This window comes from Musa acuminata, chromosome BXJ2-5 (genome assembly GCF_036884655.1).
Source record: "Musa acuminata AAA Group cultivar baxijiao chromosome BXJ2-5, Cavendish_Baxijiao_AAA, whole genome shotgun sequence".
NCBI lineage: Eukaryota > Viridiplantae > Streptophyta > Magnoliopsida > Zingiberales > Musaceae > Musa > Musa acuminata.
The window spans coordinates 35,590,857-35,605,076 of NC_088342.1; the positions used below are offsets into that span (position 1 = coordinate 35,590,857).

General features: G+C 36.1%; 1 protein-coding gene across 1 annotated transcript; it reads right to left on the reverse strand.

Moving 5' to 3' along the window:
* Positions 1-4,596: 4,596 nt before the first annotated feature.
* LOC103998343 (xylan glycosyltransferase MUCI21-like) lies at positions 4,597-6,012 on the reverse strand. Its single transcript, XM_009419792.2, has one exon. The coding sequence runs from the start codon at positions 6,010-6,012 to the stop codon at positions 4,597-4,599; it is 1,416 nt and encodes a 471-aa protein (XP_009418067.2).
* Between the last annotated feature and the right edge of the window lie 8,208 nt (positions 6,013-14,220).

The following is a 14,220-nucleotide window of genomic DNA, read 5'->3' on the forward strand; positions in this document are numbered from 1 at the left end:
TGGTCCGTCAGGTTAGTGGAAGTTCCAGCACATTGCTCGATATCTGCCGTCGGATGGGTCATATCGCCACCCACGTCGTCGTCTCAATCCGGAACATTGCGTGATGGCTACCATGACGCGAATCACCACATCCCGCGAGGGCGAGCGGGGAGGTGTCGGCGTGGGCCACGTGGCTGGACATCAAATCCTCCCGTGCCCCTTATTTATTTCGTCATGTCCCATCACTTTTCACGTCACGGAGGCGGTTCGGACGATTTATGCGTAAAAGCCACAAGTTTTAGGATTTTTTTGGTCAGCCTTCTTTTTTCAAAGAATTACCGTAGAGTATTTTTTTAAAAAAATAAATTATCTTAAAAATTGTGACAGAGTTGTCTAACGTGTAAGAGCTTGAACCTGTTGAAATGTTTGTTTAGGTCTATGTGCATTATTTACTATAAATGGTTTTCATGGAAATGTAGAAAAAAATATTTATGTGTATTATTTATTCTTATACATCAACAACACACTTCAATATTGATAATGAAGTACAATAAAAACAAATTTTTATTAGTTATACCTATTTTCAATAGCTTTTCACAAATAGATATAACTAAGATATTTTTTTCAAATTCATTTAAAATAAGAACAAATTTCTTATAATAAATAGCACATATTTTCGTTTTCTTTTCCCATAGCATCTTCATGTTGATTTTTTCTGCACTCACATATTTTTCAATTAAATAAAAATTCTTTTATCTTTTTCCTACTCAGTCAATTAAACCAATCTATACAAATTAACTGATTTAATCAACCCAAAATATTCCATTGGTCCAAATAAATAATATCAAAAAATAAATAAAATTAATATATACTTATATTTATCGAAAAATATAAAAATTAATGTTAAAATTATAAATAATGAAAATACAATAAATAAATTTATGTTTTTTAATATTAAGTAAACTATCATATAATAATATTATTTATATATTAAATAAATAATAATAAAATAAAATATCCAAATCTTTATAAATCCTTGAAAATTACTTTGTGACTAAATGATTTTTTTTCCTATTTATAAGCCTCTAAAATATATTTTTTTAATTTCAATCCTAGAAAAAGTTAAATTTATGGTATTTTTAGTTTTACCCAATTTACAACCACATTCGATTGAAAAATACAAGAATATTATCAATAAATTTTATTTTTTTATTTTTTGAGCCCTAAGTTACATTTTTTTAATTAGATTACAGTATTTATGGTGCTATTCAAAAAACAATATAACAACATTAAAAAATATATAATTCATGCATAATTTTCTGAAAAAAATTCCAAACAATACGAAATTTTCTATTTTTATTTTTGACCAATTTAAGTTAGAATTATAAGGTTTTAGTCATTTTTTTAGGAAACCTTGGAAATGTTAGTGAAGTCTTAAACGTTCACTTTTTTCTATTTTTGGGCTAATACCTATTTTTAGTTTATTCAGTACTTAAAAGGTTGATTTTTTTTATTTTTTATTTTTGGCCAATTTAAGCAGAAATTTCAAGGTTTATTTTGCCAAAGTTTCATGAAACCTTCGAAATATCTTATGAAGGCCTAAATATCTTTTTTTGTTTTTAGCCTTTAAAAAACCTTTTCAAGTAATTTGACCATTAAATGTTTGAAATGTTATTTTTATTTTATTTTTTTTCAATTTTAGGTGAATTTAGTATAAAATTGGCCATAAAATATAAAAGTAAATAATATATTCGACATCCAACTTACCCAAATTTTAAATGGGATTTTCCTATCTTGAAGTCCTAATTAAAAATAGCATGATCACATTAAAAAAACAGTGGTTAAAATTTAAAAAAAATACTATTTAAAAATAAATAATTATCCATTTTCATCCAAAAGTCCGAATTGATTTTTTTTATTTTCAGTTAATTCTTAAAAGGCTACAATTTTTTTTTTTTTTACCAATTTAGGCTAAAATCATGAATTTTTGGCCAAAATTTTCATGAAATATTGTTAATGTCTAATGAAGCCTTAAATGGCATCTTTTAATATTTTTAGGTCTTTAATGTATCCCAAATTTTTAATTTTTAATTTTTAACTAATTTAAGCCAAAATTACTAGGTTTTTTTACTGAAAAGTTTTATATAATCTTGAAAATATTTTATGAAGGCCGAAATGATCAATTTGTTCGACCTATTCTCATGGGACAAAAATGCCCAACTAACGCTATTAGGTAAAGATGTTTCTAACGCACTTTGGTTAGCCACACTCTCCAACCCACTCAATCAAATCAACTGAAGAAAAAGGCTAACACGCCTGATGAGTCCACCTAGTGCATAAGAATTAAAGCGACTAACGTGTTTGTTTACATAGGACATTAGCAATAAAAATAAAAGTAAGGATACATTTTAATCGAGCAAAAATATTTTATAATATATGATATATTTATTTCAATGTATTATCATTAAGTATCTAATATATTTTTAACTTTATACCAAGCATCTTCTCGTTCATGGTGTCCACTTAGGACATGGCATCAAAGCTTCGAACACACTCAAACTATATAAAATATGTGTGCTTCGAATACACTTTTAACTATATAAAATATACCTAGATGCATAATTTATCTATCCAAAACTAAAGTATCTAAGATCCTGATGTCTCTAATAGAGCAATAAATTTCTCCACACATATGATACATTTGACCAGATATAATAAACATCAAAGAATGTGATCAATCAATGCCCAAAGCTTTCCCTTGTGCATGATGCATATGACCTCACTAAAAGATATCAAAAACACTTGATTCGACCCCAAAAGTTCAAAGCATCTCTTGTCTGATCTACCAATCTTAACTAGGCAAGGACATCACCGACACCCATTGCATGCATATATGATGAAAGCATATGAAGCATGCTTTAATTATTTTTGATACGCACAATAGCTATCAAGATCTTGAGATAAATGTTGTGCTCCAATATGAACCAGTTCTTACCCTGAAGCACAATGAAGAGAAAATAATAACTTTTTTTTTTTTTTCTTGTTAATCGAGGTCTAACACACATAACTCAGTTATGGCATCTAAGAGAAATATACTCTCATTCAAATACTTGATGTTATGTATTTGATGATGAATATAAAATAGCACTATGTAAAATGATCTTTTTTCAAGTATGTTTTGAGCCCAAACTTACCGAATGAATATCAAACACTCAAATGCTTGTAACGAATAAATGCAAAATCATTGTCATTGGAAGATTATTGGCATGGTATCAATTATTTGTGATGGGAGTTTGTATGATGTCTTCCTCATTATAGTGGCCATGATTATAAAAATAATATGAAAAGCTTGATGATTTTGTTGCTCCTCGTCTTGAATTAGGTCCGAACTTTTTTAAATTTAATTAATTATTTTTTAATGAATCCAATTATTTATTATTGAAGATAACATTATCCACCCTCCAGAAGGAGCCTAGCAAATTATTTCTTTTGTTGTTCAGGTGTTGCACATTGGGAGGAGCAAACGAAGAAGTATTTTGTAATTTATTTTGTGTGATATTATTTAGTGATAAATTTATATAAAATATTTTTTTAATTTATATATGGAGTTAGATATACTTAAATGTTGTGTATTGTATTTTTTTTTTTTATAAATGATTACGTTGATAAATGAATGTGAGTGTCTTATGAAATTGTCGTGAGTTATGATTGTCATATTTATTCTTATAATTATCATCCACAGGGTGAAATGTTATTAATTACTATAGTTATTATGCAAAATTTCACTCCCCACCTCTTGTGTTATCATTTTCTTTGATTCATTAATTTTTAAATACACAACACCACTTCCATTATTTTATTTTTTTTTAAAGTAAAAGTAAGGTTAGGATACTCAGGTATAATAAATACACTATGCCCTTAGATATTTTGAGGATAGGATATTTTAAAATTTAAAAATATAATTATTTTTTTAATTATGATTATTAATGCGACAAATAATTGAGAAAACTTCAACTAGAAGAGAAATAAGTTTCTGCCACCAAAACTATTAGGAAGCTCTTTTTTTTTTACTTTACATCTTGTAAATACACAAATAATTTAATTATATATAATTGAAATTAAATTTGTCAAAGTGACATAAACGGAATCCACAAATCATTGTTAGATGAAGTCAACAACTCGTCAATCATTCTTCGAGAAGCAAAGTCTGTGACACCAAAGAGGACCGAATTCGTAAATAAACTATGCGCGCGGTCATTCAGGTAAGCTCCCAAACCATTAAACCATCAAAACAATGAAATCAAGATTCAATATGGATTTATCCAAATCACGATGAATACGCAAAAATGATAGTAGAAACTTCGCTTGAAGAAAGCACAACCATTTGTCAATGTTTGTGTTTGATCGATCGGTAAGGCCGCCGTAGCTATCAAATGGAAAGTGTCAACAAAGGAGAAGTAGACATAAACGATTAATGATTATACATAAGCCACAATACAATACGGCTGGCCAAAACCATTCAAATAAATGCTTTATATAGGAAGCATTGCGACGCTACAATAGCAGCAGTAGCCATCAGATAATGTCAACAAGTATAGCAAGAGTCAGAATATCCCCTCATCTTTTGCCCCTTTCCGAAACAGCGTAATTGAAGGCCCGTAACAGCACCTCATGCAATCTGTCTACGTTCAGGCTTACGTTCTGGCCCTCGAGATACACGTTCTTGGTCACTTCCCATCCCCTACCTTTCAGAAAACCCTCGGGGTCCTTCACCACCGGATCTCCTTCCCCGTACTTGTAATACAATGAACTCTCCGTTGGGAGGACCTTGTATTCCACATACCTCAGTCCCATCGCCACCGCCGGCTCCCCGAAGCAGATCCGCGCTACCTTTTCGGCCCCAAGTGGCACGATCTGGATGAACAGCGCGCCAGGCCTCATGAACAGGAAATGAGTCAGAGCAGCCCCATGCACTCCCATCATCACATCGCAGGAGCTGAGCGTATTGTACATCCTACGCAGCGGCATCGTCTCCGCTGGCCTCAACACTTCCACCTGGAACCCTATCTGCTCCCCTACTTTCACCACTTCTGCCTCGTTCTCCATCGTCCTGGTCCCACTTCGAGACACTACCACCAGCTTTGGGGAGTTGGGCGTCGGTGGACTGCCCCCCACTTCCGTCTTTGGCTTGTAGGCGTCCCGGAGCATGTGTAACAAGTCCCGGATGCTACTGTTCTCACTCGACCTTGAGGCATCGATGGAAAGCATGCCTTGGTACCGGAGGCCCACGATGGCGCCGGGGAAGCAGTGGGTCCGCGTGTCGTTCGAGAAATCGACTGGGGGGTAGTCAGACAGCTGAGCCAGGATCTCCTTGTACTTGGAGGACCACCAATCCCTGTACTGAAGAACCACGAGTGCCACCCGGCGGCGGAGGTGATGTGAGGTGATGTAGAGAGGAACGATGCCATCGTTGAAGTCATGGAACACGTTGCCGGTGTACCCACCGGCGAAGAAAACAAGCGCCGGCACATCATGCCGTACTTGGCATGGCAGGGAAGCGTCGGCGCCGGAGGTGGTGCGAAGATGGAGCTCCGGGATTCTGCTTTTGATCGCCGCATCCCATTTGCGGGTATACGGGCTTATACTTTCCTCCTGCAGAGCGACGGAGTCGTTGTTGCAGGCGCCCGGAAGATGGAGAAAGATGGAGGAGGACGAGGAGTGCGTTCGGACGTCGCCTCGAACGAAACAGATGTCGCTGTGGGAGTCGGTGCGATCGCAGCAGATGGCGTTGCTCTGGAGCGAGGAGCACGGGCCATGGCTATAGCTGTTGAGGTTGAGAACGGTATCGGTTTCTACCTGTGGCGCAGCGTAAAAGTTGATGTAAGAGGAGAAGCCAAAGAAGAAGCGAGAGGCGAGCAACAGATTGCAACATATGAGGGAGACGAGGAAGAGGCATTGGAGAGGGCGAGGTTCGGTCCTTCTGGCAGAGGCGGAGTTCGGATGGAGGTATTGGTTGCGATGGTTATTTGTCATCTTATATTTCTCGGCGGATGATCTCCTCCTCCTCCTTCTCCTCCTGCTGATGTTCCTCCTCTGATTTGAAGAAATGAATGCGAGAGGATCTGCCTTAAGCTTATACGGGAAGGAGAGATTTGGAGTATATGACTCTTTAAGGGAATGATGCATGCATAGATGGAAACAATTGAAAGGATGTGTGGCTATAATATTTCAGTGAATTAAAGTTAAAATTTTGTTTTCCGAGCAAGACTTTACCAATCTTCCAAACTTCAAATGATGTTGGAGAATTTCTTTAATCTCGAGTTCGTCGATCAAGTGGCGTAGATTTTAACACGCGATTGTTGGTGTACGTACGTATCAACAAGAAAAGAACCAAAATATATCCGAAAGAGCATTGAAGGCCTCACTCAGCCTTCCAAGAAAGGGAGACGTGATGAGATGAGTTCTCCCAAAGTTTGATAGATTGATATTGATAGTTAAATTAGATAAGATGCCTAGGAAGATTAAAGAAAACGTGTTTGCCCGTTTCAAATCGAAAATCGGCAATTTGATTACGAGATAATTTAAATCAAATTGAATCTAGACGGTCCAATTCCAATTTTGGAACCAGCGACTTCAGTATCACAATGATTATGCTTTATTTAATAAAAATAATTTTTATTTTTTTATCAAAGTTTATGTATTTCTATACATATAATGACATAAATTAAGTAATTTTGTACAATTTATATCAATCATTACTAGTGTAAAATGTTCCGATTGTTCTTTTGGTTAATAGATCAAAAAAATTTTCACTATCTTCTGGGATGATCGCTTGACTCATTTACTCTGGTTTGATCAATTATCAATATATGTTTTTATGGTTTTAACTAATTCGAGGGTCATATACAAACGAGTATCGATATGTCTCTCAATACTAAAAGCTTACTCCACGGTTATTGTTGACATCAGAGTTACTCAAATTTATTTTACAATAATTGATAAAATTAGGAAGGTTTTTAAATGACATGCCCAATATTGAAGAATTGAAATTTTATAAGTAATGTTTTCAAGCTAAAAAAAAAAAGATTAGATACATATCGCCTATCAATCTCCTAGATTTCTTTTGTCTTTGCAACAATAATTATTGCCCTTTACTAATTCTACTCCATCCACCAACTTAATCAACAAATAAAGAAGGTTGGGGTTGTTTATCTTTTATAAACGACACTATAATGGTCATACAAATCAATGATCATTTTTTTTACCTTTCCTCTTTTTTTCATTAATATCAACATCAAAATGGCAACAGTCATAATAAGTAGCAAATAAAATCATGCAAACCACGTATTCTACAATGAGGTTAAAAAAAAAAGCAACAATGTAAACAAATAAAATATTTAAAAATTAATTAATTCACTTAGTTTTTATTGTCATAATAGTCATATTCAATTCATTATCATTTTTATATTTTTTGATGCACCAATAACATTAATACATTTGATTAAAAATAAATAGACTATAGGATAATTAACATTATTAAAAACTTCCAAAATATCTAAAATCATTTTACAAATATTCCAATATTGAGGATATAAAGCGTTGCATTATTTGCGATAATAATACATAATAATTATTTGTATTCAAAACTCTCATCAAGAAATTTATAATTTAAATTTCATCAGATATGAATAGAATTATTAAAAACTTCCAAAATATCTATATATATTTTTTATGAGCATTCCAATGTTGAGGATATAAATTGACTTTCCTCATGTTAATTGAAAAAAAATATAATAATTCTTTATATTCAAAATTCATTAGATATGAACATCCCAAGAACATTTTTTGGGTCTTTCTATTTAGTTTATAAAATCTTGCCCACTTTTCTTTTTATTACCTATGGGTGAGTCAATAAATGAAATTGTTTGCTTAATGAGGTAAAATAAAGTATCAACAAATATAAGCTCTTTTTTCTATACACATCAATTTAAAACATGATATGTACATTTAATACAAAAAAATATATCACTAAAAGTTGGTTGACAAATTTGTTCTAACTCAAGATAGATTCAGTGTTTGCAGATGTATTATCTAAAGAAATTGAATATTTTTAAAAACCAAAAGTATACTCTTCTAAAATAATTTATATCATTTATAAATATTTTCAACACTATATTGTTCATCAAAAAATTCTAAAGGCAATTACTCTCTTTTGTATGGTCCAATTACTATCACCAAATGATATGTAATTCCCTTGGAAGAGTGAATTTGTTGCAGATTAATTTGGAATGCTCAAACCTAGTTTAAGTCGTATTCCAATTCAGCTCAATAGAAGTTTGAGTGAAACTTTATTTCATTCCCAATTTATGTGAACCAAGCCTAAGCTTGAACCTAAGCTCATTCGACAGATTCGGTCAGCTCAAAGAATCAACTCAATTCAATCTAAGGAGAGATCAACAACATTTAATCTAAGGAGATATAAAGAGAAATAACTTTTGTATACAAACAAATATTAGCAGGTCAACGGAATTAAATGAAATCACAATAAAATAGAACATCAAGATATACGTGGAAAACCCCTCCAATGTGTAGGATAAAACCCATGGGGCAAACTAGAGATAATCCACTATGAGAATAATAAATATACAAATCTCAATATCTTGCCCTAAACCCTAGCAACGATTACAAAAGAATAACTGGGATACAAGAATCACGTCATTGTCCACAATATCTAAAACCTCCCCAAGTAATCATAGCAAGAGTCTATGTAGATTTGATCTAACCTGAAATGAGAACACTGCTAGATGATTGAGAACAGTCTCTCTGGGTTGTCCTAGTTTTCTTCCCTTTCTTTCTCTTATTTTTCTGCCTTTTTCTTCTCCTCTTTTCTACTGCGAAGATCACTGATATTACTACCCTCGTTGTTGCCCTATTTATAGAGTTTTTGGCAGCCACCACACCCTCCTAATGTTAATTAGGATTAGGTTAAGAGGGGTGAAATGTGGGCTGATAAAGCCCACATTGGGTTGAATATGAGTTGTCAGCCCTGTTGAATCTCGGATTTTGATGATGAAGTCAATTGACAATTGTTTGACTAATCAGTGTGTTGAGATAAGTGTGCAAGATTAACTACGATGAAAGTAAGACATGTAGCAGGAGTTGCGCGGGAGTCATGACAATGATCACGTTGGGAGTTCGAGAGCTCGACGGAAGTTCGGACAGTCGTCGGAGGTTCTGCGGGAACAAATCCGAGAAGTCCAGAAGCTTGCCAAAGGAGCTCGTCGGAACTTGCCAAGTGGATCGTCGCAGTCCACGAGTTTGCCGGAAGTCCGCAGGAGCATCACCGAGGGTTCATCGGATGATCGACGGAAGTTCGCCGGAAACTCGCCGGAAGAAGCGAGTGACGCACCGAAGCAAGCTGCAGAATATGTCTTAGGAAATAATCGTAGTTAGCACTTTGATTAAGTTAGAAATGGGAGGTGATCCCATTAGCTTAATCTTGGGGCAATTGGGCCCCTGAAGAACTCAAATTGGGTCGAATGGTTCAACCCATTCGGACCCAAGTTGCTGTGGGAGGTGCAACCGCCCAAGCAGGGAGGTAGCACCGCCCAGGCTATGTCTCCCAATAAGACTGGGCGGTGCAACCGCCCCAGCCAAGAGGTGCAACCGCCTAGGGCTCAGTCTCCGAGCGAGACTAGGCGGTGCAACCTCCTCTGTCAGGAGGTAGCACTGCCAGAGCTCAAGTTTCGAGCTCTGCCAGGCGGTGCAACCTCTCCAATTAGGCGGTGCAACCGCCTGAGCTCGGTCTTCGAGCTCTGGCAGAGAGGTGCAACCGCCCCTGACAAAGGTGGCACCGCCTAGAGGCTCAGTCTTCGAGCTCTGGCAGAGAGGTGCAACCGCCTGATCCCGGAATTCCGGGATTTGATCGTTTTGAGCTCCAAATTTGAACTGGGTTGGGGCCTATAAATACCCCACCCATTCAGCACTGAAAAGATACAGAACTACACCGAATTCTTGATCTTTTCTGTGATTCTAAGAGCTCAAATTTGTGTTAAGTTCAAAAGTTCTCCTCTTTCTGTTCTTCAAGTCTTGAGTTGTAAAGAGAGGAGAGAAAGGTTCTGTAAGGGTTGTCTCCTGAGCCTGTCAAAAGGAGTGAAACTGTAAAAGGGCAGTTGGCCTTCGCCTATTGAAGGAAGGCCTCTAGTTGACGTCGGTGACCTCGTCGGTGGAGGAAGCCAAAAGTGGAGTAGGTCAAGACTGACCGAACCACTCTAAATCTCTGGTTTGCTTTCATTTTGAGCACTTTATCATTACTGCAAACCTCCTACATAGCTACTGCTCTCTGCGCTTTTACGAACAAGTTTCTAAGTTCTGTTCTTTCCGAATCTGCATTCAGACGTAAATCGATGTTTTCGTACGATCTCTACATTGCGGTTTACACTTACGTTTTGATTCTATTTATAACTGCAAACTGTCTTCTGCGCTTTTACGAACGAGTTTCTTTGCAGTTTACGTTTACGTCTTGATTCTGTTTATAACTGCAAACTGATTTCTGCGCTTTTACGAACGAGTTTTCTCTGCAGTTTACGTTTACGTTCCATTTATAACTGCAAACTGACTTCTGCGCTTTTACGAATGAGTGTCTAAGTTCAAATCTTTCCGAATCTACGTTTTGACGTAAAACTGTGTTTAGACGCAAACTACGCTTAGACACAATCTGCGCTTAAGACGCAAACTGCGCTTAAACCCAAACTGCGCTTAGACGCAATCTGAGCTTCAACGCAATCTGCGCTTAGACGCAAACTGCGCTTAGAAGCAATCTAAGCCTAAGACGCAAACTGCACTTAGATGCAAACTGCGCTTAGACGCAATCTGCGTTTAGACGCAAACCGCATTTAGACACAAACTGCATTTAGACGCAAACTGCGTAAACTGCGCTTAGACGCAAACTGTGTTTAGACGTAAAACTGTACTCGATCATAAGTAATCTTAGAATCAGCTTTTGCATCAAAATAATTTCTATCAAACAAACGTAGCTTTCGTTTTTAATCGCTGAAAGATTTCCGCTGCACTAATTCACCCCCCCCCCTCTTAGTGCTCTCGATCCTAACAAGCCCAACAACCTCCCCCTTCAGCCCATAAGGGAGGTTGTCCCATGACTCCTCAATGTGAAGCCATGCCGACTAGCTGTCGGCATATCTCCATTTTTTTTTTTTGTAAGTCTTTGTCAACATGTCTGCTCCGTTGTCATTTATGTGAATTTTTTGAAACTGCAACTGCTTCTCTTCAAATACATTTTGAATCCAGTGGTATTTGACATCTATATGCTTTGACTTGAAATGAAACATTGGGTTCTTACACAAATGGATGATACTCTGGCTGTCATAATGTATCACATAATTTTTCTGTTTCAGCCCCAATTCTTGTAAGAATTCTTTCATCCATAACATTTCTTTGCATACCTTTGTAGCAGCAATATATTCTGCTTCTGTGGTGGAGAGAGCAATACACCTTTGTAACCTGGATTGCCATGACACAGCTCCCCCTGCAAAAGTAAGTGCATAACCTAAAGTAGACTTCCTCATATCTATATCTCTTGTCATATCTGCATCTGTGTAATCTGTCAACACATATGGTCCACCTCCAAAGCTTAAACAAACCTTAGAGCTCCCTTTGAGATATCTAAATATCCACTTCATTGCTGCCCAGTGCTCTTTGCCTAGATTTGCAAGAAATCTGCTAGTAACACCAGCTGCATATACAATGTTTGGCCTCGTACATACCATTGTATACATTAAACTTTCAACTGTTGAAGTATAAGGAACCTTTTGCATTTTCTCCTTCTCCTCATCACTTGACGAACTCTATTCTGAGCACAACTTGAAGTGACCTGCAAGAGGAGAACCAACTGGTTTTGCATTGCTCATACTGAATCTTTCCAATACCTTCTCGATGTATTTCTCCTATGACAACCAAATCTTCTTATTTTTCCTATCATGGGAAATCTGCATACCCAGTATTTGCTTTGCTGGCCCCATATCCTTCATTGCAAAAGACTCACTCAGCTCCTTCTTTAATCTGTCAATTTTAGACAAATCTTTCCCAAGAATAAGCATGTCATCAATATAAAGTAAGAGAATAATAAAGTCCTCATCAAACCATTTGATGTACATACAATGATCTTATTGGGTCCAGCCCATATGTGGGCTTGGACAATTTGGGTCATAAGCCCAAATCAATAATTAAAAGAGAAAGGGCAAAATTAGCGAGAATGCAGCGTGCAGTGTGCAGTGTGCGGCGTGTAGAGGAAAGAGGAGAGAGAAATAGAGAGAGAATGATTAAGTTTCTGAGTTTTCTGCTTGACGATCGGTGGCCAAACGTTGTCAGTTTCGGCCCAAATTTTATGTGGAGAATCCTTGCAGCAAACTCTACAATCCTAACGGTGTTGATCTGCAGTTTACCCTTTCTAAGGTACTTTCCTGTGATATCCACTCTGTGAGACTTATAATTCTTTTTTGAGGAGATCCATCCTATATGATGATATGTTAGAGCCAAGATCTATGTTCTTGATGTTATTCTGATCCTTTAGTTATTCTAGAGAAGATCTACTGTAAACCTGTTATCAGTACTATTGATAGTGGAAGTTTGAGGTGGACTACGGTCCCGTGGTTTTTTCCATATTGGGTTTTTCAAGTTAAAAAGATTTGGTCTCACTGTGTGATTGATTATTTGCTCTATTGTTTATGTTGTGCTGGTTGATATTTTAATTTGGATATCAAGTTGGTATTTTGATAAGAAACCCATTTTAATACACAAAGAGGGAAAAGAATATTCCGCTTTAACAGGTTTTTTTCCCAACAAGTGGTATCAGAGCAACAGGTTGGTTGGTGCTAGTTTTTCTTGTGTGATTAAAACGGAGCAGTCAGATGGTATGATTAAATTGAACTCATCAAATTATTCCATTTGGAGGTGTTTGATGGAAGATTTGCTATATTGCAAAGATTTGTATAAGCCTATCAAGGTTAAAGATAAACCTTCTACTATGGACGATGAAGAATGTGAAGTTCAACATAGAAAAGCTATTGCCTATATTAGAAGATGGATCAATATAAACTTATATGAGCATTTTTCTGATGAAACCAGAGCTGATGTTGTTTGGCAAAGGTTAGAAAACCTCTTTGCGAAAAAGATAGTGGGAAATAGAATTTCTCTCCTCAGAAGGCTTGTAAATTTGAAGTATAAAGATTGTGGTAACATTGTTGAGCACATAAGCCTATTTCAGAGTCTTGCAAATAAGCTGGTTGCTATGAAAATGAATATAGATGATGAGATACAAGAATTACTACTTCTCAGCTCTTTACCAGAAAGTTGGGAAACATATGTGGTGACAATTTATAACTTCACGCTAGAGGGGACTCTAACTATAGATATGGTTAAAGACAGTTTGCTAAATAAAGATGCCAGAAGGAAAGAATAGGGTGGATCTTCTTCTGGGGCATTTGTTACTGAAAAACAAGAAAGACGTGGAAGAAGTCATAGCAGAAATCCACATGATTATAGAGGAAGATCCAAGTCTAGAAGAGATATCAAATATTTTCACTGTAATAGGCTAGGTCACATAAAGAAAGAGTGTAGGTTTTGGAAACGAGAACAGAATGAAATGAAGAAAAATGAGAAAGTGACCAATACAGTTGTTGTTGAAGATAATATCACTATTGTTTGTGATGAAGGTTGTGTTAGTCTTATAGCTCAGGACAGTAATTGGGTAATTAACTCTGGTGCTTCATTTCATGTTACTTCTCATGGTGATTTCTTTAGATCTTACACTGTTGGTGATTTTGGTAATGTCAAAATGGGAAACAGTGGTACATCTAAGATTGTGGATATTGGAGATATTTGCTTGGAGACTAGTATTGGGAGCAAATTGATACTCAAAGATGTAAGGCATGTTTTAGATATTCGTCTTAACTTGATATCTATAGGTAGACTTGATGATGAGGGCTTTGCACACTATTTTGGTGAAAGCAAATAGAAACTTACTAAAGGTTCTCTGATTGTGGCAAGAGGAAAGAAACTTAACTCTTTTTATGTCATGGAAGCTAAGTTACACAAAGGAGAGATTAATGCAATTCAAAAAGGTGAAAGTATAGATCTTTGGCATAAGAGGCTTTGACATATCAGCGAGAAGGGACTTCAAACTCTTGCTAGAAAGCAGTTCTTACCAGAGTTGCAAGGTACATC

What these genes read in the sequence shown, in the direction of transcription:
- LOC103998343 (XM_009419792.2), bottom strand. Translation starts at nt 6,012, where the DNA reads ATGACAAATAACCATCGCAACCAATACCTCCATCCGAACTCCGCCTCT.